At 33.8% G+C, this 22,721-nt stretch overlaps 3 protein-coding genes and 1 non-coding gene across 5 annotated transcripts; 1 reads left to right on the top strand and 3 right to left on the bottom strand.

Annotated features, from left to right (window-relative positions):
- Positions 1 to 1,863: 1,863 nt before the first annotated feature.
- Positions 1,864 to 6,889, bottom strand: LOC117919029 (pentatricopeptide repeat-containing protein At2g22070). The gene is made up of 3 exons (XM_034836053.1): positions 4,000 to 6,889; positions 2,893 to 2,947; positions 1,864 to 2,030 (listed from the first exon to the last, which is right to left on the bottom strand). The coding sequence occupies exon 1, from the start codon at positions 6,712 to 6,714 to the stop codon at positions 4,357 to 4,359; it is 2,358 nt and encodes a 785-aa protein (XP_034691944.1). The 5' UTR covers positions 6,715 to 6,889; the 3' UTR covers positions 1,864 to 2,030; positions 2,893 to 2,947; positions 4,000 to 4,356.
- Positions 6,890 to 7,825: 936 nt separating this feature from the next.
- LOC117918607 lies at positions 7,826 to 14,268 on the top strand. Of its 2 annotated transcripts, none has more exons than XM_034835369.1 (7): positions 7,826 to 7,969; positions 8,586 to 8,833; positions 10,856 to 11,175; positions 11,266 to 11,316; positions 12,541 to 12,603; positions 13,431 to 13,563; positions 13,881 to 14,268. In XM_034835369.1, the coding sequence occupies exons 2-7, from the start codon at positions 8,707 to 8,709 to the stop codon at positions 14,081 to 14,083; spliced, it is 897 nt and encodes a 298-aa protein (XP_034691260.1). In that variant the 5' UTR covers positions 7,826 to 7,969; positions 8,586 to 8,706; the 3' UTR covers positions 14,084 to 14,268. The 2 variants fall into 2 exon arrangements, with proteins under 2 accessions (XP_034691260.1, XP_034691261.1); XM_034835370.1 differs by having other exon boundaries at positions 10,856 to 11,180; positions 11,271 to 11,316.
- A 413-nt stretch (positions 14,269 to 14,681) lies between these two features.
- Positions 14,682 to 18,063, bottom strand: LOC117918606 (pentatricopeptide repeat-containing protein At4g39620, chloroplastic). The gene is made up of 3 exons (XM_034835368.1): positions 17,608 to 18,063; positions 15,409 to 16,669; positions 14,682 to 15,023 (listed from the first exon to the last, which is right to left on the bottom strand). The coding sequence occupies exons 1-2, from the start codon at positions 17,965 to 17,967 to the stop codon at positions 15,557 to 15,559; spliced, it is 1,473 nt and encodes a 490-aa protein (XP_034691259.1). The 5' UTR covers positions 17,968 to 18,063; the 3' UTR covers positions 14,682 to 15,023; positions 15,409 to 15,556.
- A 60-nt stretch (positions 18,064 to 18,123) lies between these two features.
- On the bottom strand, positions 18,124 to 18,195 carry TRNAW-CCA. The gene has a single exon. It is a non-coding gene; the product is annotated as a tRNA-Trp (tRNA).
- Between the last annotated feature and the right edge of the window lie 4,526 nt (positions 18,196 to 22,721).

The following is a 22,721-nucleotide window of genomic DNA, read 5'->3' as shown; positions in this document are numbered from 1 at the left end:
CCTCGGGATTCAATTGATAGTGGAGTTTGCCGCCTGTTGACGTGGCATTCTTTAACTTTCTTAATCTTAGCCCCACCTGGCAGGCTGGCACCGTCCCCACATCAAGATTCCCATTCGAGAGATTTAAAAAAAAAATAATTAATTTGAATAAAATAGTTTACTTATTGGCTTTTATTGGTATCTGACTCAGGGCAAACCGGTAAAGTAATAATTTAATTTTAAAAATAAATATTATTTGCTATTATATTATATTAACTTAAATTATTTATTGTTACCTATTTAATTTCGTGGAATGCTTATCATAAAAGTATTTCAAATATAAAATATTTTTTAGTGTTAAAAAGATTAAAAATATTTTCTAAAATTATCATCAAATTTTATTTATTTATTTAAATAGACAATATTATTTTTCAAAAATAAATTTTTATTTTTAAAAATAAAAGAAAATATGAAAACATGTTTCCCTTTTTATTTAAGGATCAATTAAGAATATATTTTAATTATTTTTATTTATTTTGTATAAATCATTATACAAATATAATAAATTATTAAAAATATAGTATTAAGTATTAACACTTATTTTAAGTAAATATTTTAAAAAAATTTATTATTAGGAAATTTGGAATTTCTTTAATAAAATAACTTATCATTTGGTAATAATAAATGAATATATTAAGTTGAATTGGGTCATGACATTCACATAAAGAATCTTGTTGATCCTAAAATTAAGACTATATAATATATTAAATTATTAATTTAACCTAGAACGTGTTTAATTTCTAGTTGTTTTAATTAGAGAATCGATATCAAGCCTTGATGAATTAAATTATTGTGGAAGGGTTTGAGATTTATTTTTATTCAAAATTTGATAATTTTCAAATTTAATAAAAGATAAAAAATTTATGATGATCGAGGATTTATTTCTAAAAATATAATTTATATAATTTTATCGATAGGTTTAGATATAAAAAAATTAAACATACTTTATAATTAATTCGATAGTGAATCAATAATACATATAAACACTGAAAAATTTAGGGTAAACAATTCTCCACAACAATTTTTAATCTAAAATGTTTGTGCATGTTTTTTTAATATGTTTTAAAAATAACTTTTATATATAATTTTTTATTTTTAATTATTGTTCATACCTAATATTTCCTTTTGTAAGAAAGGAAAAACATTGAAAAACTTAGGTTATAAATGGAAGTGTTTTTGAAAACAATTCTAAAAAATGGGTTTTTACCTAAAATATCTCTTTGAAAACCTAAAAAAATTCTTGACCTGTTTTATATATTTTAAAAATAAATTTTACATGGATTACTTTATTTTTAATCATTCTTTATACTTATTTTAATTATTTTCTAAAGCAATCCTTCAAAAATAAATAAAAAAAATTAAAAGATGTCATTGGAAAAACCTTATTTTTTGTTTTTAAAAATAGAAAACTACTTTCTATTTTTTAATTATTAAACAAGTTTTCTTATATTATATATATATAAACATGTCCTCATTTTTGAAGATTAATGCCAACATTTTTAAAAATGGTTATCAAATATGCCCTTAGTTTTGAAGATCAATGCTAGTGTCACTCTCATTGTTCCACATGCCAAAAGGAAAAATGTGAGAGTGCCTCCAATAAGAGAAAGCTATACGAGTAGTTGTGTTAAAAACAGTTTAGGAAACTTAACAAATGCCAAGAAAATTATGCTCTCTAGCTGTCTTCCAATAAGTCTTTAGTCCTCTTTGGTGGGAGGCTTGTTTGGTAATTGTTTTCAAAAACAGTTCTGCAAAATAGTTTTTGAGAATAATTTTTGAAAATTGTTCTTCGACATTTTTATAATTTGAATGAAAAAATCCAAAAAAAAAAAAAAAATCAAAATCAAAATTGGAATTCAGTTATCATTGTCTCTGTTTGTGATTACCATTACCTCAACTTTACAGTTCTCTATGTCAAATGGTCAATGGCTTGGCTATCTCTAGAACTCTTACAACCATCTCCAACTGGATCTTCAAGTTGAGATCTCTAGCTGTTTAACAGGTAAAGAAGAAAACCCTGTTTGTCAACACCCAACATACAAGGTTCTATATGAAAAATATCGAAATTTAGTTGATGGAATCATTGGAATATGCAAGAATGCATCCTGATTAAGGGAATGTAACAAATGGCAAGAACATAGAAAGATGATTATATGACAAAACTTTCAAGTATAAATGATGAAGACAAAAATGAAGATGATGGATAGGAAAAACGAATGAAATACATGCTGTCAACACGTTACTAGAAGAGATTGGGATGACTATAGAATGAAATGGATGAGAATATGTTGAAAAACAAGCAAAGTATGGCTCTGGATATAGAATGGATTAGAGGGATGGGATCCATATAATGAACCCCAAAGCAGTTGAATTGGCTAGAATAAATAATTAAGCATGGGATTGAGATTCTGAAACAAGTTTCCAGGGAAATATGTTTTGTTTTTTCAGAAACTGACAAAAATCTGATGGGCAAATACAACATCCCATAACTGCTGGTTGATGTCAGAGTCTTTTTTTCTCCTCTTTTATTTATTTATTTTTTATGTTCACATGGTAGGGAGAAAGGCTCGATTCATCTAATACTATAATTAAAGACAAGCTTGTATGCATTTCTTTGAGATAAATAAAAAACAAGAAATGCAACTGAGGTCTGGACAAAGGCTGAGAAGCTCAGCATTGGCAGGTTAGGTTAGTTTTTCACCATGCCTTTGTCTTGATAATAAAGATAAAACATGAAGAATCTTTAGAAGGAAAATAAAAAATGGCTTTGAAAGACAAAGTTACCAGAAGCAAAATCAAAACCAAGGTCATAGAAAACAAGGTTATTCATATAAAGTTGAGTAGAACGGTTACCGTGATGTTACCAGGAGGGTAGAAGTTCAGTACTGCTGCCCCAGAAAAAAGCAACCTGCGTGATGGATGTTTATGATTCAGTTTTCTCATTGATTTTGTTCTACAAAAGTCTTCAAGGTAATGATAAGGACATGGGAATCTTTTGGCACATATGATCAAAACTGGAGAAGCATTTGAAATGTTCAAAATTAACTCGAAATTGAAAATTTCTTACAAATTAAAACTTCATGATGGGTCCATGATTTCCATAGATGCCGCAACAAAAGAGCTAAGTGTATAGACCTTATCGGTTTTTCTAAACAATACTTACTTCTTAATGAAAAATCTGAACTATGGACGAACTCAAACTGCAACAAGAAATTATTAGAAAACAATCCAAATATATGCCCAATGAGAGTATTCAAGTAAATGGAAGACAGCAGCAACTATGGGCACCATGAACAAGATAAGAACAAACAAAACATAATAAAAAAATTTGTAGGATACTGAATCTACAATTTACAAGAACATGCCAATGGATATATTAATCTTTGCTAAACATGTAATATAAAAATAAATTTGACTTGCATGTATGTATCAGAAAATGACATTCTCATTTGCTTAACTTAGGAATGTAAAAAATATACACTACACACTCATTGGACTTGAGGTCCTCGCTTTCTGCTTGCACATAATTAAATTTTTAACATCAGTTTAACTAATTCATAGTTACCCTAATAGGATCATTGTGAGATCTAGCTTATTTGGATAAGTATGCTAGGAAATGAGAATGAAATTCCTAGCATAGAGCAGAGGATGTTTTTGTGAGATCAATAATATCATTGTACCATTGCTTCTGTGAGAAAGGTTCTGGAATTATTGGATACAGGGGTATAGAGCAACTGGCTTTATTTACTTGTTGTAAAAGTTGATAAATACATATGCATCATCTCAAATTACTCTTTGATGAGAATATATGGTTGATTAGAATCAGATCAAGAAAATTTGACCAACCATTTCCATTTGCTAACAAAGAGACCTTTGAAAAGTTATGGGCATTGTCATCTTAATTGTTTTAAACATGGACAAGCTAAGATCATGTCCTATCAAGACAGTAGAAACATATACCAGTTTTCAATATTGTGGGGGCTAAGGCATGCACTGAGGTGTCAGCGTGCAGAGACATCTTTATGATGGTTCACATCTGTGTTGAGAAAATCCTGAGAATCAGGTTGCAGACGTATGTTCTCCAGGCTACAATGGTGTGGTGCAAAGAATTACATTTTCTTAAGGATTCAAGAAGACCAACAAGCTTATCCCAGAATCTTCCACCAATGCCCATGAATCGGAACTCCACTGGGAAGTCCACTAAAGTAGATGCCAGGTCAAGCAAAAGCTAAATCCCATCATTCATGTTTTGATGATAAATACTAAATAGTTAATTCTGTGTACTTGAACAACAGATCTTTTTCCAGTTCCATACTCCTACCAATAATCCCGACAAGAACACAAACCATTCTTGAAATGGTGAAAACGAGTAGCATCTCTCACAATTATTTCTCTGCCCACAAGCTTGGATATAAACTTAATGGCGGAATGGCAGTCATTGCAGACTCTTAGGTTCTTCATGATTCTCAAGGTAGTATTCTCTGGAGTACATATCAGTCCAAAGGCAATGGCAAGCTTCTCACTGTGATGACTAAGAATCTGCTCCTTCAACTCTTCTTCCAGATCATGCAATACTGATTCTGTGTCTGGAACAAAACCCATCTTCTTTATCTCCTTCCAGATTTTTGCCATCATCTCATAGATTGCATCTCTCTGTGGGTGAAGTCCATCATCAACGCCAAAAATATGAACCTTGTTTTTTATTTGGACCCAACTAAATCCTTGGTCTTTCTTGACTCCTTTATCCTTCATAGACTTTCTAATATTAGCAGCATTTTCCCATTGTCCGCAAGCAGAATAGACATTAGCAAGGGCTGAATAGGCCCCACTGTTTTCAGGTTCAATGAGAAGCAACCTCTCTGCTGCAACTTCTGCAAGCTCCACATTTTTATGAACCTTACAAGAAGCTAAAAGGGAACCCCAAGCTATAACATCGGGTTCAATTGGCATATTTTCTATAAAAGCATGTGCTTCTTGCAATAATCCGGCACGCCCAAATAGGTCAATCATGCAAGCATAGTGGCTTGGTGTCGGTATGATTTTGTGTGCATTCTGCATCAAATTATAATAGCTTCGGCCTTGTTCTACCAATCCCACATGTGTACAGGCAGAAAGAACACCGACATAAGTTATGTGGTCAGGCTTAATACCATTCTCCAGCATTCTCTCAAACAGTGTTAGGGCTTCTTCTCCAAGACCATGTTGGGCTAAAGCAATAATCATGGAAGTCCAAGTAATAGTATCTCTCTTCCAATGTATCAGATTGAATACCCACCTTGCATCATTGATGCTTCCAGATTTGGCATACATGGTAATTAGAGCATTGCTCACAGAAACTGATGATGCATTCCCTGATCTTGTGGCACTTGCATGGATTTGTCTCCCATGATCAAGAGAGGCTAAGCTTGAACTGACACTCAACATGGTTGCAAGTGTATAGTTGTTTGGCTTGGGCCCTTCTTTAATCATGGATCTGAAGAGCTCCATTGCATCTTGATTGAAGCCATTCTGCACATACCCTACAATCATGGCTGTCCATGCAACAACATCACGGGCTCTCAATGAGTCAAAGATCCGTCTGGCTGGGTTTATGTCACCGAGCTTCACGTATCCATCCAGGAGGGCTGTAAATGCTATTACATCAAGATTTGAAATCATCCTTTGCTCTATGATCTTTCGAGCAATTTCAACCCCTCCGGATTTTGAGTACATTGAAATCAGAGCATTTCCAACTGCTCCAAAAGTATCAAACTCTGTTCTGATAATATGAGCATGAATTTGTTTACCAAGTTTCAAATTCTCAAGATTGGCACAAGCTGATAAAGCACTTGCAAGGGTAAATTTGTCAGGCTTCGAAGAAGAATCCATAAGCATTTTTGAGAAAATATCCAGTGCTTCTCGATCAAATCCATGTTGATTATAACCTGAAATCATTGCATTCCAGGAAACCACGTCCCGTTCAATCATTTGCTCAAACTGGACCTGAGCAAGATCAACCAGTCCGGACTGCATATGTGATGAAATCATCGTATTCCAACTTGAAGTGCTCTTCAATTTCATCCTATCAAAGACAATCTTTGCCGTCACTGGATCACCCGACTTTGCATACATATTCAGAAGGGAATTTGCTACACTAATATAGCTACTGAGCCCATGCTTAACCACAAAGGAGTGAACCTTCCTCCCAATGCCCAAACCCTCTACAGCGGCACACGAGGCAAGAACATTAGTAAGTGTGAATTGGGTAGGTGGAACATCATCTGAAACCATCTCCCGAAACATCCCAATCGCATTCTCAAACTGACCCATCTGATTATACCCCACAATCATGGCGGTCCATGAAACAGAATCAGGCTCAGGCATTTCCTCGAAAACGCGATGGGCCTCCTCAAGCCGACCCCCTTTTGCATACCCAGACAGAATAATATTCCAAGAGAAGACACTCTTCACAGGCATTTCATCGAAAACGCGGTGGGCATCAGAAATAAACCCAGTTTTAGCATAAAAATTCATGAGATTATTCATCAAAAACACGCCGAGGTGAAGCCCGGCTTTGATAATTCGAGCATGGATCGATTTTCCGGTAAACGGGTCTTTGAATTTGAGGCTTCTTTGGAGGAAAGACGTGTACGGATCTGAGGGAGAGGTGAGAATTTGTGAGCTTGAAGTCTCCATGAGAGACCAATCCGATAAAATACACTAGAGCCAGAAGATCAATTAAGAAGCTTTGTTCCATAAATTTTTCTAGACAATTACGTGAATTGGAGTTTTGGAGACTCTGAATCCATGATTAGATTTTAGGACAAGGGGGTTTGAAGAACTAAAATGGCGGGAAACGAAGGGAAGGCATTGGGGTGCAGCCGCTTGAGCCTTTTTTTTTTATTAATAAAAAATTAAGGAGCTGTTTGCTTTAGCTTCTTATCAGCCAAAAACTTTTTCAAGTTATTAGGTGAAAATAATTTGAAGTGATTATTGAATTGTCTTTCCAGGTGATTCCTCAAAAAAGTTATTATTTTTTATTATATAAGACTTTTAGTCTTTTAGAGATAAAAAGTATTTTTAGAGATTTTTAACCAAAATTATGATATTTTAAGGAAAACGACTCTACTTGATTTCTGAAAAAATTAAAGGAAAACTTAATAAAAATATGATAAAAAGAAAATAAATAAAAAAAGAAAGAAAAAAGGTGAGGAGTGGCCCACTGACAGAGCCCATTTACTGTAGCATCTGGGCTGGAACGGGCCACTAAGCCTAAGGAGATGACCTGTCGTACTATCTTGCATGTCCGTCTTGCTAACCCATTTGGATTAAAAAAAAAGTCTAAATATAAATATGATTTTAAAAAATAAAATAAAATAAAAAATTAACATTTCTATAGATTTTGCAATTATAAACATGATAAATATAAATAAATAAAAAAAAGTACAATTATTAGAGATGTTTAAGTAACAGAAGAAATTTCATTAATACTGAAAAAGAAAAAGAAAAAATGACTTATAAATTAAATTAAAATTCTTAACAAAGTAAGTGATCCATGGGTCGTGGGCCGGCATGGCCGTCAACACGACCCATCAGCATGATTGGCCCGCGGGCCTATTATTTGGTTTGGCCCGGCCTGATTTTTAAGTGGGACGTACCGGCCCAGAACATTGGCCCGTAATGCCCCGTTAAACATTGGGTCGTGCCAGCCCAGCACGGCCAATTGGACAACTCTCCGCGTTACATTTCACCGTTTCTTTCTCCCTTCAAAACGCTGCGTTTTTAGTTCATCGTAAATACGCACAAGAACAATTTCAAATTGAAATTCTAACTAGCTGCTTTCACTTGGACTTGAAAGCATATAGCAGCGCATCTCATCTCATCCGAGTCATCTCAGGCGACCTAGAGCCAACTCCGGCGACGGCGGCATTGGACCGGTACTTCTAGAAACGTGGGTGATCCTCTAAATTTGAGTTGTTTTTCTGCTCTGAATCTATTGATTTTAGTTGTATGTGTTTATTTGGGCGGCGGATGTATTTTTTTCTTTACAGTTTTTGAATTAGGGTTTTGTTTGAGGTTCTGTCTGCTCCAGAGAAAACTGAGGGAAAGAGAAGAAAATGAGACATTGCATTTTGTTCTTTATGTTGTTTTAGGCTTGAACCCTAGCCTCTATTTGTCGGAGAAGAAGGAGATCTCTCATTTTCCGAGGGAAGTTTGTGAGCCGTACTCTGTGGGGATTCTCTTTTTATTGATGTTCAAAGCTTCTATTTTGACAAAAAAATCTTGTGAATCATTCACCTGAACCGTGAAGAAGCTCTTCAAACCGTGAAGTTGGATTTTCGAATTTCTTTTTCAACTTTCAGCAAAATGTTTTCTGAAATTATTTTGTTCAATTTTTGCATAGAAATTGCTGTTTCTTGAGGTTTCTATATATTTTTTCTGAAATTCTTCCACAGTAACATACATTTATTTCTTTTGACATCTAACAATTTGATAGATTAAACTGATATTTCTTTTGGCATCAATGTGAATCTCTTTCACACTTTTAAACGTGTATGTTGCTTCAGGTGTTAAGCTAAGGCTCATCAGTGGATGTCTTTTTATTGCATGTCTCTTTTACAAAGAGAAATTCCATCTAACAGTAGCAGTCTGGGTTAGGATTTCATGATGCAACATTTGTCATTTTAAATGGCAAAACGAAGGGTTAAGAAGACTGTAAAGCAGTCTGCCGCATCATCTCAGAGCAACATAAATGATGCTAATGCAAAGGAACCCCAACTTGAAAAGAGAAAAGACTCATTGATTGACCAAGAAGGTATGTTTTCATATCTGTTTGTTCTTCTTTTCTTTTGTTCACAAGCTTGTTTAGCATATACCTCCATGTTCTTTTTATTTGTTATTATTTTTTGAGCAATTGTGGGTATATTGAAATCCAAAAAACGCAGGGTTAAGTGGTTAAACCCCATGAATAAGCAAGTTAGCCAAACTGGAGAGAAGAAAAAACTGTACAAAAATCAAAACAGTGAAGACAGATATCCTCTGATAATTGTCCTTTCATGAATGTCTATGCAAGCAATTATCTTCCATAACATCTACAGTTTAAGAGAAGTGAACTCTGTGCTAGTGATTATGCTCATTAAAATCAACTAAAGGACAAAGGGACTTACTTTCAGTTAAGGAGGCTCCTACAATATGCTAGTACTTGTCTGACCAACTCAAATTCTGCGGTGGACAGTTTTGACCAACAACCTAACTAGAGTGGAAAGCAATTAGTAAACACCATAGCTCTTGGGCTACCAAATTGTAGCAGATGACTGATTTGTGTCTTCCCTACCACATATGGTGCTTTGGCATAAATTGACCTTTGTTTCTGAGTCTTCACTAGTTAAAATATGTTTGAGTTGCTAACCAGGCAAAGAAAAGCTACTTTTGAATTGGTCGGCTGTGCTCCAAATCTTCTTTCAAGGTGAAACCATTTTCTCCAATTATAAAAAGGTGCAAAAAGGCTTTTTGCTTAAAACCTCAAAACCCTATTATATTTTCACAACAAGCCATCTGCCCTTGAGGCATCACTTAGGTGGCAGGGGATTTGGGTGGGTGAGGGATGGTTCCATCTTTGATCCCTGAAGTAGCAATGGCTTCTGTTTCAATGTTGTATTTTTTCTCCCAGACCTCAGGCTTGAATCCATCTTCTCCCACTAAAGCTTGTAGCTTCCTTCTCAATGTGATGCTGTAGAAAAACATACATAGAGGCTAATTACCACACCAAAGTGACCCTACTACCAGATTGTACAAAAAAAAAGCCTAGATCTTTGTTAAAATCTAATAAAAAATCTTCCTAATTCTGACCAAATTTGATTAACTTTTATAGCACCTTCCTGTGCCATCAATAAAATCCAAAAAAGAGAGATTGAGATTCCCTAACAGAAATCTAGACCACCCAAAAAGAGTCCTAAGAAACATCTCTTTCAGTGACTGGTTAGAGTGCTCTATGCACAACTCCCTTTATATTTGATTATTGCTTCTATTTTTTCTAGGCTTCTTTTATTTGCCCATCCATACCCCACCCAAAAAGGAAGGGAGAATAATACACACAACTCCAATCAAGTTGAAAATATATGAGTTGTTCCAGCCTCTAATTATAATCTCTGTAATTATTTGATATTTCTGAAACTAAAAATGGAATGGTAAAGATTGAGACAAGATAGATTGTGAGGCTGGATAAAGTGCTGCAGAAGTTTTTTTTTTTTTTGATAGATAAACGCACAGAAATATATTAAAAATGGGCAAGAAAGGCAACCCAGAGTATACAGGGAGTATAAAGTGCTGCAGAAGTTAGTCTCTCTCCTTTGTGCAAGCATGCTTTCTCTTGCCTCAATAATATTCCCTTGAACTGTTTTGTAACAGCTCTTTTCAACTTAGCTTTAAAGTAGGTCCCAAAGGCAAACCACGTGACTAGAAGGAAGAATGCTGACCAAGCATTCCAAGTTTGGAGCGTAGAACTGAACAGACTAAAGTTGTTCTCTCAAGTGGCATCAACTCACTTTTCAAGTTACTTCATCCCTAACGATATGATATCATCTTGTTGCATGGCGTAGTAATGCAATTACAAGACCTTAGTTGGTCCCTCTCAGTGCTGCAAAAGATCATTGTGTCATTGGCTTACAATAGTTGGTTTATAAGAACCCTGCCTCCCCTTGCTCTATGTGTGTGCCTTTTTTCTTTATCCACTTCTTTTATGGTATAACCCTGCTATCTTTTCATCAAGATATTAACACAAGTGATTCTTATTCTCCCTTTTTCTTTTTGGGTAAAAGATTCTTTATTGTTTCCACAGTTGAACGTCAAAGTGCTGCCATTAGGGCTATTCGTGATGTGGAGTCTGAACATTTGCGGACAAGGTTGCGTTTGCTCCGTTCATACTTCAAAAAGGAACAGCTACGGACTCCTGTTCTTGAATTTTTTAAGGAAAACCTTCCAAATCTGGAAGTAGTACAAAATGGGAAAGGACAATTTGAAGTGCAATGGAAGGATGAAGCAATGAGAAATGCTGGTGGGGAAAACATGCATGTTGCTCTTTTGCATCAGATGTCCATAGCTTATCCTGATTGCTCTGCTGCAGTGCCATCTTTTGGTGGCTTTGAATTTTCAAGCAAAGCAGTATTTATGAACTTCTCTAGTGTATAGAAGACATGCAATTTGAATGTCTTGCAATAATTGTATCTCACACAAGTTGTTTGAATGATGGCAGTGAAAACGAGCCTTCTAGGTGCTGATAATCTGCAGATCCGAGACTTTGTATGTTCTCCTGTGTTTTTTATTACATTTATTTCCTCTAAATGGTGTTTGGATGTGCTTTTTTCTTTGGTATTGTGAGGCAAATTTTCCTATCAGTATATGTTTTCTTTTCGAGTGTTGTTTGGTTGAAGAAGAGCAAATTGATGGCTGGCATATTTCATGGTAATCAGTCTTCCCTTTGGGTTTAATAGGAAAGGAAGTTATGATTTTTATATTCTCTATTGTGAACATTGAAATATGTTTTTTGAGTACTTAAAATACATTTTGGCACATTTGGGTGACAGAATAAGATAGGATATGATATGTTTATCCTAGAATATCATTTTCAACAGGATGTGTATTGTTGGATATTATATTCAATGAGATATGTTTTACCATGTTTATATTTGGTTTATATGAGGAAATAAAAATGAAATGGAAAACATGTTGTGCTTCAATATTCGATATTTGCAATAAAAAAATTATAAAATCTCTCTTATATTTAGTATTATTTGGAAATTGTTCTACAACTAATAATTCAGTAAGCGGTTTTTTTTTGTTTAATAAAATTCATGATTAAAATATTTTTTTTTTAAAAAATAGAAATTATTATATTATACTGTTAGATGTTAGATATATAAAAAATTATGTTGTTAGATATATGATAGCATTATGTGTGTGTATATATGTATGTATATAATATTATATTGAATAATGCTAGTATTATTTTATATTGTATTTTTAAAATTTTTTAACTATTTTCTTTTTCGAACTATAATTTTAATTCAATCAATTTTTTGTTGTTTTGAAAAATGAGTAATATAAAAAATTGAAAAAAAAAACTGAAGAAAATGAAAGAGAAGAATCAATTTATGACCTTTGGGATATACATTTCTCATATCTTAACTTAGAATTATCATATCATATGTAAAATGAATATAAAAAGAGGTTGGATAATATATTATACTACTTATCCTATCTCATGTTTCGTTAAACATGACATATAATAAGTAATAAGATAACTAATCCTATGCCATTGTCAACCTAACATATATTTTATCTTTTATCTTGTCCCATGCTATATCCAACCAACTAAGCATGCCTTTGTCTCTATTTACTTAACTAAAACACACTTTTAATGTTAAAGAGAGAAACGATGTATTTAAATGTGCAACCCAAACATCCTATTGATATTAAAAAAATATAATTTTCTGATATCTTAATTTGTGTTGAATCTGTTAATAGGTCTTGGAGGAGCCATCCGAAACTCAGATGATGGGATTGCAAGATGCTTTCCAAACTCCTGGGGTTTGTAGCTTCTTAATCATTTCAGCATGTCCTTTTTTTTCATCTGTTTAGTATTGGGGGATGATGTGTCCAGGGTCAGATGAAATTCATAATACCCTTAATGAGCTATCTAATATGACTAGAAGTCAGTTCTGGGATTGCCTGTTGTATGCCTGTTGCCTGCCTGTTGCCTGCTTTCCAGTGTGCCAAAGTTTATGCCAGTATGCTTTCATAATCAAATTAAGGTATTTTTTTATAAGTTATGATTTCTCGAAATATTCAATTTTAGGAAAATAACAGAAAGATGTGTGGTAATAAATAGTGAATGTAATCTGATGTAACAAGAATAAAGAATAGAATCTTGGCTATGTTTGGTTTTAAAAAGTTCAAAGGAAAGAAGATAGAGAGGAACAAGAGAAAGAAAGAAAAAGATATGAAAAAATTGTAAAATTTTTCTCTTGTTTGATTATCCACGGGAAAAAAATAAATTTATGAAGAATGCACTTTCCCCATATTTTCCCGACATTTTTTCAAAGAAAATACAAAGGAAAGCCTTTTTGTATATTCCTCCCTCTTTTCTTTAACATGTTTTTCTCTCCTTAGCCTTTTTCCATGGTATCCAAATTCATTGCTTAGCACTTTCCATGAATCAAGTATAGCCTTAGGAAATTTGTGCATCACAGACATTAATCCTGTCCAACATAATAATACAGTTTCTCCTAGTTATTTGTTGTATAGCTTCAGTGGAACATATTGGCTGATGATTTCTCTGGTTTCTGAGAAGTCTTCTTTTTGTTAGTGTATGAAAATGCTGGAAGTGACTTTAATAACTCTAATAATTATTGCAGGTGAGTAGCCATAGGTTGTCAGTTGGAATGACACCCAAAACCCTAAGGCTGCCTAAGCATGGTGAGATGCTTCTCTCAGTCCATGGCTCTCCTCTTGGTCTCTACAAGGAAGATAACATGGAAGCAATACATGGTAAGCAATATCTTTGGTCACCGAGGGGCATACTTACCATTTCAAGTACATCCGTCATACAACCAAAAATAGAGAATGGGAATGAGAAATCAATTTCATTCCTATTCATTCATTAATGTGTTTGGTTTATTATTTATAATGGAAATAGGAATAAAAAATTCATGGTTATAAAAATCAAATCTTATTCTTGTCAAGATTTTGATTCACCTTCATTCTATTTCTATTCCTAAATATCAAACGCACCCCAAGGGTATGCATCCTTGAAAGACCGATAATCTTTGTCTTGGTTTTCTTCTAATATGTAAGCTTAAATGCAGAGTCGGAAGAGGTTGACTGGCTACAAATCATTCGATTACTCAAATATGGTTTAAGAATTTCTTGCACCGCCCAACTAAAAGCAGTTCAAAATAACATCGTTGCTACTGGTGATTGCAATACATCAAATTCTGCTCATTTTCTAACGCACCATTGGCTTTGTACTGGATTCTTATCAGAAAATTGTATTCCAGGGTTCCTCTAGGGTTCTAATTTCTGAAGATCCGTATGATTATTTGCTCTTTCTTGCTGTAAGTGCTATAGCTATTGTAGAGAAATTGGGCCTCCAAACAAGTTCTAGTCATCCGATTCAATGACCATGACAAAGACGCTTGTATGTATGTATGGATATTGACCATTATCTGAGGAAAGCCTGTGACTTTTTTTATATTCCCTTTGCATTTAGATTACCCCGTTGCTTTTGTTTTGGTTTTGAGAAGAGTTAAAAAAGATGGTACTCGGGTCTTGTAAATTGTGATAAGCCTATTGCTGAACATCGAGGGAGTCTTTTACAAAACCTTACATCAGTCAAAATTTGTTGTTCTCTCCTTCAAAACTTACATGGGAACGATTTCTAAAGTAGCATAGTTCTAAAAACAATTCCCATTTTTCAGGAACAAAATTCTAATTAGAAACTAACAGATAAAAAATGATTTTCTTCGGCCATTCTTCGAATATGTTTTATGAACTTTTGTGCACTCTCCATCTTTTGAATTATTATTTAAATTGGTTTTTTAAAACGTGATTTTTTTTATTTTTTATTTATATGCTCTAAAGAATAGTGTTAAGAACACCCCATGCTATGTGAAAATTCCAATTCACATTACATATACAAAATATGCATCGGCATCTTACCATTCAACTTCATTGAAAACCCTTCGTCTGTTTGACTTGATGTGGGCTTGCAAGCATAACAAGACAGAGAACTAACTAGGAAGATTAGCAAGCAATGACTCAAATAACCGAATATTTTCTCTACTCCACAATTCACATCAACAACTGCCATGGATTTTCTTTGCCATGACCCTGTTATTCAATTGATAAAGATCTTAGCAAATCATGAAGCAACCTGCAACCTCTACAGACAATGTCTTTTGTAGCCTGAAAATTCGAGCTCAGAGCATCTCGGAAGGCCTTATTCATACCTGTAATAAAAGCAAACATTCAGTGATAACAAGGTAGAGGTTGAGGAATTAATGATAATCTGTGCAACCTTGGTGGTTGTTTCAGAAATGGGGTGTTTTCGGAACTGTAGAAACTGAATCACGATAAGTTCAGACATGCAGTGAGAGTTCTATCTCCTTGCATTTAGCTTTCTTAGCCTTTAAAGGCAAGAATTGCCTTCTAGGGTGAAGCTATTCCAAAAAATATACCCTCAAAAGTGAAACATATCTAATTTCAGGTTGAAGTGAATGGGCTACAACATCATTGCAAGTTTGGAAACCGACAAATTTTAGTTTAGAGACAAAAGCAACAAGTGAGTGAAAATTCACAATAAAGAGGATTTAAGGGGAAAGCAAAACAGCATACCAGATTAAACAGTGAAAAAACCAGCTCAGAAGCTCAGTAACCTGATGCTGAACCTATCAGTCGGCATTTCATTTCAACTACAGTTCTGTGCTGAATCAAGTTAATTGAAAGAGATCAGAAGAGTAGACCAAATGCAAACTATTTCCATTTATGTCTTTGCACTATTCCGTGGCCTTGTCAAGCCAGTTGTGCTGCCAGCAGACTCTTGACTTGCTGGCGAAGACCCAAAGGCTCCCAAAGCCTCCAGGAAGAACCTCTTATTAGGCAGAATGCCATCACTGTCCATTAACTTCAGCAGTTTCTCTAGAAGCTCCTTCTGGTCAGCCTTAGTGTATGCCTTGTAGAGGAGTTTATATGTGGAGGAACCTGGAAACGGTCTATTTTTGCGTGCCCTCTCAAGAAGTAGGTCTGCTTCCATGGGTAAACCATTCATGCAGTAAACCTCAAGCATAGCATTTAGAGTTGAAACTTTCATCTCCTTCTTTGACGCCATCATCTCATCAAATATCTCTCTAGCCCTTGAAATGCAATCACAAAACCCGTACATCATGATTAGGCTCTCATATGTGATGAAGTTTGGGGCATATCCCATATCAGTCATCTTCTTAAAAACATTCTCTGCTTTCTCTTTAAGCCGTGCCTTCCCATAGTTTGTAATCATTGAATTGAAGGTAGGCAGTGTCGGCTTCTCCTTGGACCGCAATAAGCTCTTGAAAACTTGTTCCATCTTGTCAAATTCTTGCCTCCTGCCATATGAATCAATCAGTACATTGAAAGTGATAATGTCTGGCTTACACTGATTACTCTTCATCCTGGAAAGAACAGATTCCATTTCTTTGATCATCCCATTTTTCCCATATGCATCCATTACACCATTAAATGTAAAGATATCAGGGGAAACAATGCTCTCATTGAGCTCTTTAAACAAAGCGTTTGCTTGATTTACATTTTGGGCCTGAGCAAAAGCTCTCAAAAGAATGTTGTATGTAACAATGTTGGGCTTACACCGTTCCATTCCCTTCATCTTGTCGAAGTACCCAAGAGCTTTAATCAATGCCTTGGATTTATCTCGGGAGTGGAGGTGAGCGGTGATGAGTGCATTATAAACAGAAGTATCAGGGCGGCACCCACTGTTACGCATCTCAGAGAAGAGCCACATGGCCATCCGGGTTTGGCCTTTCTTCCCCATAACTGATATTAACTTTGAGTAAACACCATTATCAGCAATATACCAGCGCTGTTTCTGCATCCATCTGAATACCTGAATGTAGGACATGTAAATGAAGCAACCTTTTCATTCAATCTAATGGCTGCCAACATGGACACAAACATGACTCATGTTATAAGCAGCTTAGCACTCCAAGGATGCACACAATGTGAGCATGTCCCAGCCAATAACAACAAAAGTGAAGAGAGTAATCCCCACGGTAGTTAAAAAAGTGATTGCAGAGTAGGGCTAACTCTGCAAATTCAGGAGAAAAACAGAGACTAATGAGGAAAATTACCATCTGCTGCACCAAAAGAGAAACATTATGTCTGAAATAGGAAGAGACCAAAGCAGATGCTGCAGATCATTCCTTTGCTCCCCAATAATCCCTCCCCAACATGATGTTTCCATGACCCTTGACTTTTATCCAATTATTGAATTAATCTTTGGTCATCTCATTTAAAAAACAATACGTGTCCAGGGTGGGAGACCAAACCTTTCATGGCATTCTCTACATCACAGCCATCCTAAACCTAGGTTTGGGGGGGGGAGGGGTCTTGACTCTAGATATAAGCCTGAGATGGGTGTGGTGTTAAATGGCATGAAAAGTTTGGGGGCAGCATTGTTACTCTCTAACACATAATATAGATGAAATTGAGCAGGGACCAAGCCAAAGTTCTCACACAAACAACTCACTTTCCGATCACATAATATGTGAAAAAAAAGTGAGCGTTGGCTACATTGCATTTTCTCCAAATTAGACCGGTTTTGAAGGCAAGAAATCATCTTCCTTAAACCTCAAACATGCCTTTTTCAGATCTTTCACTGACTGGTTTTCAGAGCGATATAGTAGGTGAGAGGGATTTCTATTATACAGCTTGTGGAAGAACTATTGGAATTCTACCCCACCAGAAAAACAAGAAATCTGAGAAACCCAGAACACTAAAATGCAGAAAAAAAATGGGGGAGAGACAAAGAGTTAGCACACAGACCTCAAGGCACTGAAGCCACTTATCAGTCTTCCCAAGCTCTTCAAACAGACGAAAACAGTGCTCAGTCCTAATAACCTTCACATACTTGTTGAGCGTGGAAATCAACGGCCTTTCTCCGCCGAAATTCTTCATGAGCACCCGAACGAGCTCCTCCACCTCCGATTTATCGGGCTTGGGGCCAGGTTTTCTCCTGGGTCGGGTGGAAACGCAGGAGACAACAGTGGTGGATGGGCGAGGAGGAAGGTGGAGGCGGGTGGGTTTGTAAAATCGAGAGGAAGGGAGAGTGAATGTGGGAGAGAGAGTGGAGGAGGAGTAGAGCTGTAGAGATGATGGGGAGGAGGAGGATACAATGGAGGGCATTGTGGATTTTGCTGAAATTTTTGGAGTGGGTTATGTGATCGAGTTTGATTTTGATGTAGAGAAAGATAAAAAGGTAGACTAGGGAAATTAAAGAGGAAATCGAACAGGGCATGGAAAAGAAAATGAAAGAAAACGGAGGGAAAAAAAGATGGGAATTGAACCCGACGTGAATCGAACACGCAACCTTCTGATCTGGAGTCAGACGCGCTACCATTGCGCCACGGATCCACGGTGACATTTTCTTGGAAGGATTTTTATATAAAATAAACTTCATTTTGAAATTGGGCCGGCCTACTTCTAGGCCCAATGGATGTAGGTTGGGTTGGTACTAGGACCCAAAATCTAACTTTATTGTGTAATTCGGGTAACATTTGGCACGTAAGAAGAAAAACGGAAGGAAAGGAAAAAAAAAAACCAAAAGTGAGTAAAACAATAAATTTATATTTATATTTTTAAAAATCATTTTATTAGAATTAATAGAAATGTATAATTTTTTTAATTAATTTTAATTATATTTGATTTTTTTTTTATGTAAATCAAATATGAAAAATTATTTTCTTTAATATTTTTTTCTTTTCCATATGATCTTCTAAAAAAAAAAAATAATGATATTTAAATAAATTTCTCATATATGAACATCTTCCCTGCTAATATGATTTATTTGTGTTGCTTAGGTAGAATAGGGATCTCTACTTTTCCCCAAAACACTATTCGTGAAAGTATATTTTGATACAATACTAGAAGTCAGTCTCAGGGGGTCATCAGATTTTCCTTTATATAGGATTTATTTCAGGTAGTTATGGAAATGTGAGAACACATGTTACTCTTCTGTTTTCAACTATTGTTTCCGAAATTCAAACAAAGCATGTAGCCTTATCCCACTATTATCAAATGTACACGATAGACATGATGTTGGGTGATTAGAAGACACAATGTGAAATGGTTGGCAGGTACTACATGATATAGCTGTTGGACACAACATAACATAAATCGTCAAGGGAGAGTTATGCTTGGGACCAGTTAGATCTTGAAATTGACTTTGACTTTGAGTATATGTAAAAGGATATAAAATTTTAAAAAACAAAAATATTTATAAAGATGAGACAGATTTTTTTTTTTTTTTTAAGTTGGTTGGTTATACATGTGATAATGACATGAAAAAATCATTATTTTTTATTTAATTAAATAAAAAATTGTTATTTACAAAAATATCTTTTAACCTTTTCTTGTTGAGAAAAACCACTTTCTATTTGAATTAGAAAATATTTATTAAAAAAATTATGTTTTAAAAAAAGCTCTCAAATTTATTTAGGAAAACATTACAATTTATATATTTTTTAAAAAATTATTCCCTTTTTATCCTCAAAAAAAATTTAAATTAATTATAAAAAATTAAGAAAAAAAAGTTCAAATTTATTTAAAAAATGTGATTTCAAATTCTAAAAAAAAGATTTATTTAAAAATAATAATTTATTAAATGAAAAACTCAATTTATTAAAAAAGGGAAATTCGATTTTATTAAATATATATATATATATATCTTTTCAATTTTATTCCAAAAATGTTTTTTTTTTTTTATTATTAAAAAAACCTTTTTTAAAATTTTTATTTTGAAGATTTTTATTTTTATTTTTATTTTTTAAAAAAAGTTTCTGATATGAATTTTAATCTGAATTTTGAAATTTTGTTTTTTCGTAATCAATTAAGGACATTTCAAGATTGAAGTTCTACATCCTTCTTCTCAATTTCCATATTTCTATTAAGGTTTGACATTAAATGAACAATTTTTATAAACTTAAGCCAGATTTTTTGACCGAATTGGGTCTAAAACACAATTTTGCCAAAGATGTATATGGCATGACATGCTTGGTAGATATGGTATGGCATGACATAATTAGCATGTCATGATTAGCAAACATGGTGTGACATAGTTGACCAACATAGTGTGATATAGTTGGCAAATAAAACTTCAAATTAAGTTGAAAGGTTTTAACTATTTATAGTGATTACCACACTACTCTTTTACCTTTATCTTGTGGCAAGTACTTGTGTATGTGTAGTCTTAGGCATGATGCCTTGAGCCCTGGCGCCTTTTTTTTTTTTTTTTTTTTTTTAAGTTGAAAACTTTAAAGTCTTGGCACCTAATTGTGTTATACCTTCACATTAGCCCATAATTTCTCTTTCAAATATATTTGATATATTTTTTTTGTAAGTATCTTTAAGCTATATTTCAATCAATTTTTAGATTAAGTTTTTATCAATCGGTTTTTAGATTGAAATTTATTAATATGTCTTTTGAATTAACAATGTAGATTTATTTAATTTTAACATAGGATTAAAAGGAAGTTAAAGAGAAAATGGAAGAGATATTTTTCCCATCAAACTCTCAAGTCATCCAACAATAAAATTATAATAAATAATAATAACAGTAAAAATCGATAATACAAAAGAGATATAAATGAAAAAGTTAAAAAAATAGATCAAATGAAGTGTGATAATATTCGCTATAAAAAATATACGATTTCAATTGTTATCCATAATTACAAATTGTTTAACGATAGAACATGTGTAAACATATTTTTTTTAGTTTCTACTCATAATGATTACTCTTTAACTTTAACCATAAGTAAAATATCTAAATAATAATTATAATTAGATGAAAAATAAAGTAGTAGGAAAATTATTTCTTGTAAGTATGATTCTGAAATGAGAGTTTTGAATTCTAAAGTGAGTTTCGAGTTCTAATAATAATAGCCAAAAAAATCTTCTAATAATAAAATAAAAATATATTTTATCACCAAAGCTCCAATACAAAAATTATTTTCTAAGTAGACCCCAACCCACCGTGCCCACGCCCACCGCCCACCGCCCTACGTCCAACAATTATTCTCTTTAATTTTTTATAAGAGAGCACATGTCGTTTTATTGCATATACTTTACACGCAATGTATATTGTCTACAAAAATTCTTTTGTAAGTTGACATTCCTACCCCCCACCCACCTACCCAGCAAGGGAAACGTTGAACAATTCTTCCATGTAAGAGAACACATATTGTTTCATTGCATATCCTTTTCAGTTATAATCTCTATTTACACACACTGTATATTGTCCACAAAAATTCTTTAGTAAATTGACATCCCTACCCCCACCCCACCTCACCTACCTTGCAAGGGAAACGTGGAACAATACTAGCCTTTAATTTATGATAAGAGAGCACATATCAATTTATTACATATGCTTTTCAACTATAATCTCTATATACACGTAATTTATGGTGTCCACAAAAATTCTTTTGTAATCAGACATCCCAACCCAAGGAATGTTGACATTTCATTGCATAACACACCATGCATAAAATCCACTTAGCATTAGAACTTCTAAAATCACAATATTGTCAAATATAATTGATCGATATAACATGAAATTGATAGATACAACGTGAAATAATTGGTAGATATAACATGACAGTTATTGAATACGCTGTGACATAATTAACAAATATAATATAAAATAAAAAATGATATAATATAACCCTCTCATGACAGTTATTCATGAGTATAAATATTATATAAAATGGTTGTTAGGGTTTGAAAAATACACGTACCATATTGTGATAATTTTCCAGCATATATATGAACCCATTATTTTTATAAAAATAAAGGTTTTGAAGGCTGTTAATCCTATATATGCAGTCCCTTTCATTACAATATTTTACATAATCTAATTGCAACAAGGGTATTCAGAAAGCTCTACATAAAATGACTGGCCCCCAGTAGAAAGATGATTACAAGAAGAAATCTCTCAGCTCTGTATGTAGTATACCCTACTGCTAAAGTCTAAAAAATGGGTGAAATTAATATGAAAAAGAAAAGTCTCAATCTTGGCCTGCAGCTTCATATCTTGGGTTTTCTCGGTAACCAAACAAGGCCAAGGAGAATATACCAAGAAAAATTAATGGCTGATCGGCTACATTATCTCAGTGATGTAAAGGATTTCAATGTCATTCCTCAGCGTAGAAGTCATAAATGGCTAGCTCCCATCACATTGTCGTAACTATTTAGGCTAGCTATAAGTCACACCCACATTAATTAATTTGCTAGTGACATTTTTTGTCATCATCAAAGTTTTATACTTTTATTCACAATGAGCATGACATATTAACTAAGGGTTACATTTTAACTAGCGATTCAACATCAATCAAACCTCTTTAATTAAATCTAAATAATATAATTCTAACATTAAAGTAGCTGTCTCACAATAAATGACGTTGGAATTCAAGTTCTTGGCAACTAAAGATTCATTAAAGCAGTGATTAATCTTATGAAATTATTAATGACTTCATCCAAATTAACCCAATTTGATGTTTTCTTTTTTCATGTCTTTATTGTAGGTTGGTCTACTGATCAATCATCTTTTCAAATTAACTCAAGGTTTTAATGATTCATTGGATTAATTAAAAGCAATAAATTAATTAAAATAAGAGTATGTTTGATAATATTTTTACTTTTCGAAAATGTTTTTAAAAGAATTATCTAACAAATCTTTTTTATAAAGTGTTTCGTTAATTTTTTTCTAAGGATCTTTGATTAAATTGCTCTGTACAAAAGTCCTATATATATGACTTAGCAACAGAATTCCACCATTCGTCTAGGAACCAATAAAGTCAAGACACGTGCAATAATCACAAACACACATTGGTGATTGGACCACACTGACTTCTAGTTTAGATTTTTCTTGTGTCCTGGATCCCATC

The sequence above is a fragment of the Vitis riparia genome, chromosome 7, assembly GCF_004353265.1.
Source record: "Vitis riparia cultivar Riparia Gloire de Montpellier isolate 1030 chromosome 7, EGFV_Vit.rip_1.0, whole genome shotgun sequence".
NCBI lineage: Eukaryota > Viridiplantae > Streptophyta > Magnoliopsida > Vitales > Vitaceae > Vitis > Vitis riparia.
This window is presented reverse-complemented; position numbering and strand designations above follow the sequence as displayed.